General features: G+C 45.9%; 1 protein-coding gene across 1 annotated transcript; it reads left to right on the top strand.

Annotated features, from left to right (window-relative positions):
* Positions 1-693: 693 nt before the first annotated feature.
* LOC130305558 (DNA damage-regulated autophagy modulator protein 1-like) lies at positions 694-1,616 on the top strand. The gene is made up of 2 exons (XM_056552005.1): positions 694-844; positions 931-1,616. Exons 1-2 carry the CDS (start codon positions 720-722, stop codon positions 1,529-1,531), a joined length of 726 nt encoding a protein of 241 aa, XP_056407980.1. The 5' UTR covers positions 694-719; the 3' UTR covers positions 1,532-1,616.
* The last annotated feature ends 865 nt before the right edge of the window (positions 1,617-2,481 follow it).

The following is a 2,481-nucleotide window of genomic DNA, read 5'->3' as shown; positions in this document are numbered from 1 at the left end:
CATGGGGCAGAGCCATTGTAAACATGAAATGTACATGATATAATAAGGCCCATGTAATGGTACAGTCTAAGATTTCGTATAGGATGTATTATACTCCATGGGGATTGAAGCGTATGGGCCTCAGACAGGATGCAAGCTGTCCAAAATGTCAGATGGAGGATGCTAACTTTTTGTATCTTATATGGAATTATTCCTATATTCATACATTTTGGAATCATCGATCTTATTGAAAAAAGGTATAACATTAACATTAAGATCGAACGAGACCCTTAGATGCTTATCCTTGGAGATGTCGGGGAGTCTATATATAAGAAAAGTTTAATTAGACTATTTCCTTATGCAAAGGTGCTGTCCAGGCATGCTGGGAGTTGTGGTTTTGCAGCGGTTGGGGGTTCACAGCTTGGAGACCACTGCTGTAGAGGGTGCAAATGTATCTGAGCCCTGGAACTCAAATAATGTGAAATATGAGATGATCAAAATGGAGCCCATGCACTAATTACTTGGGTTCTGGGGTCTGTAAGGTCCATAGTAGCAACATCAGGTTCTGTCCATAGCAGATACTAAATCATGGCAGCTCTAAGAAACAAGCAGTCATCGTGACATCAGACATGTGATGTCATAGACAGCTGGAGTCCTGACATTCCACTGACAGCCGCCCGAGCCTTCATTCTGTAGATTGGTACAGTGCGATTAGCAACTTTTTCTTCTTCTTGACTGAAATGGAGCTAAAAGGTTTGGGGTTCGTCCCCCTTCTGTTGGCGTTTTGGTGTGCGGCCTGGCTTGCCACCAGCTACATCGTGACGGTCGTCCTCGGCCATGCCGCCTCGCCACTGATGCACATCAGGTAAGATAAACAAGCACAAGATTCTTATTTCATGGGTTGGGAGTGAGGAAATATCCACAATAACATTGGTTTCTTTTCCTTCACAGTGACGTGGGAAATTTCTTTCCCGAAAACATATTATTGAGAATTGGATTCATAGGGACATCCATTGGCACTTTGGTACTAACCTTTCTTATTTATAAGTATATGGTTATGCATACTGAAGAGTTCAGGGGTCATCAGGTCCTGATCCAGAGGATCCTGCTCGCCATTGTGTGGGCCTCCTGTTTTGGTACAGCTGTCATGCATGTATTGTCCCCCGAAGAATATCCCAGAATACACTTTGTCAGCATGGTAATTTCCATTACATGTGAAGCCTTATACTACCTTGGGCAGTCCATCCAGATGTATAAATTACCAGGAGCAAACAAAGTCATCCGCCATAGTAGATGCACCTGCTGTGGCCTGGCTTTTACCTGCGCAATTTTCTTCTTTGGATATAAAACATTACAGGAATTATTCTATGATGATGAAGACTGGGACGAGATCCGTGAAATCACCACCATAATCATCGAGTGGGTGATGCTTCTACTGATCCTGATAAACATCGTGACCTATTATTCCACCATGCAGAGGTTAATGTTAACCGTTTCCAGGAACAGCTGCAAACTCTCTCTTAGAGTAAGAATTGATGACTTCGGGGTGTAGACCATCACGTGGGCCATCAAGTGGACTTCTGGGAGAGATACTGCACAGGACACGGGAAAACCATAAAAAAAAATAATATGAGCTGGTGATATTACCTATACAAAAAAAAAAATTAATTAAAAAAAAAATATTAGTGTGTGACGTGTAATACCTACCGTATATACTCGAGTATAAGCCGAGTTTTTCAGCACCATTTTTTGTGCTGAAAACGCCCCCCTCGGCTTATACTCGAGTGATCTCTCCGCCTGTCAATCCCTTTTCAGTGGTCTTCAACCTGCGGACCGCCAGATGTTGTAAAACTATAACTCCCAGCATGCCCAGACAGCCCATCGGCTGTCTGGGCATGCTCGGTGTTGTAGTTTTGAAACCTCTGGAGGTCCGCAGGTTGAAGAAGGCCGGGGGGGCCTTGATGATGACGAAGGCCGAAGTGTTCTTCAACCTGCGGACCTCCAGAGGTTTCAAAACTACAACACCGAGCATGCCCAGACAGCCGATGGGCTGTCTGGGCATGCTGGGAGTTATAGTTTTACAACATCTGGCGGTCCGCAGGTTGAAGACCACTGAAAAGGGATTGACTCTCTTTTGTTTTGTACAAAAGGTTGAAGACCACTGAAAAGGGATTGACCCTCTTTTGTTTGGTACTCACCCCCCCACGGCGGGAAGTTAGGGTGAGCTGGTCCGGGCCATCTATGCTGCAGGGACCATCCGGTGGGGAGGGATACTCGTTCCGGGCTGTCCATTTTCACCGGAGGGCCCTCTTCATGCACAACGTCCCTGTGCGTCGTCGTCAAGGCAACATCACTAGGACCAGCTCACCCTAACTTCCTGCCAAGGGGAGGTGAGTACAAAACAAAAAGGCCACAGTGGTCTTCAACCTGCGGACCTCCAGAGGTTTCAAAACTACAACTCCCAGCATGCCTGGACAGCCGATAGCTGTCTGGGCATGCTGG

The sequence above is a fragment of the Hyla sarda genome, chromosome 1 (genome assembly GCF_029499605.1).
Source record: "Hyla sarda isolate aHylSar1 chromosome 1, aHylSar1.hap1, whole genome shotgun sequence".
Classification (NCBI taxonomy): Eukaryota; Metazoa; Chordata; class Amphibia; order Anura; family Hylidae; genus Hyla; species Hyla sarda.
The sequence above is the reverse complement of the archived record's forward strand: the minus strand, read 5'-3'. Positions and strand labels throughout refer to the sequence as shown.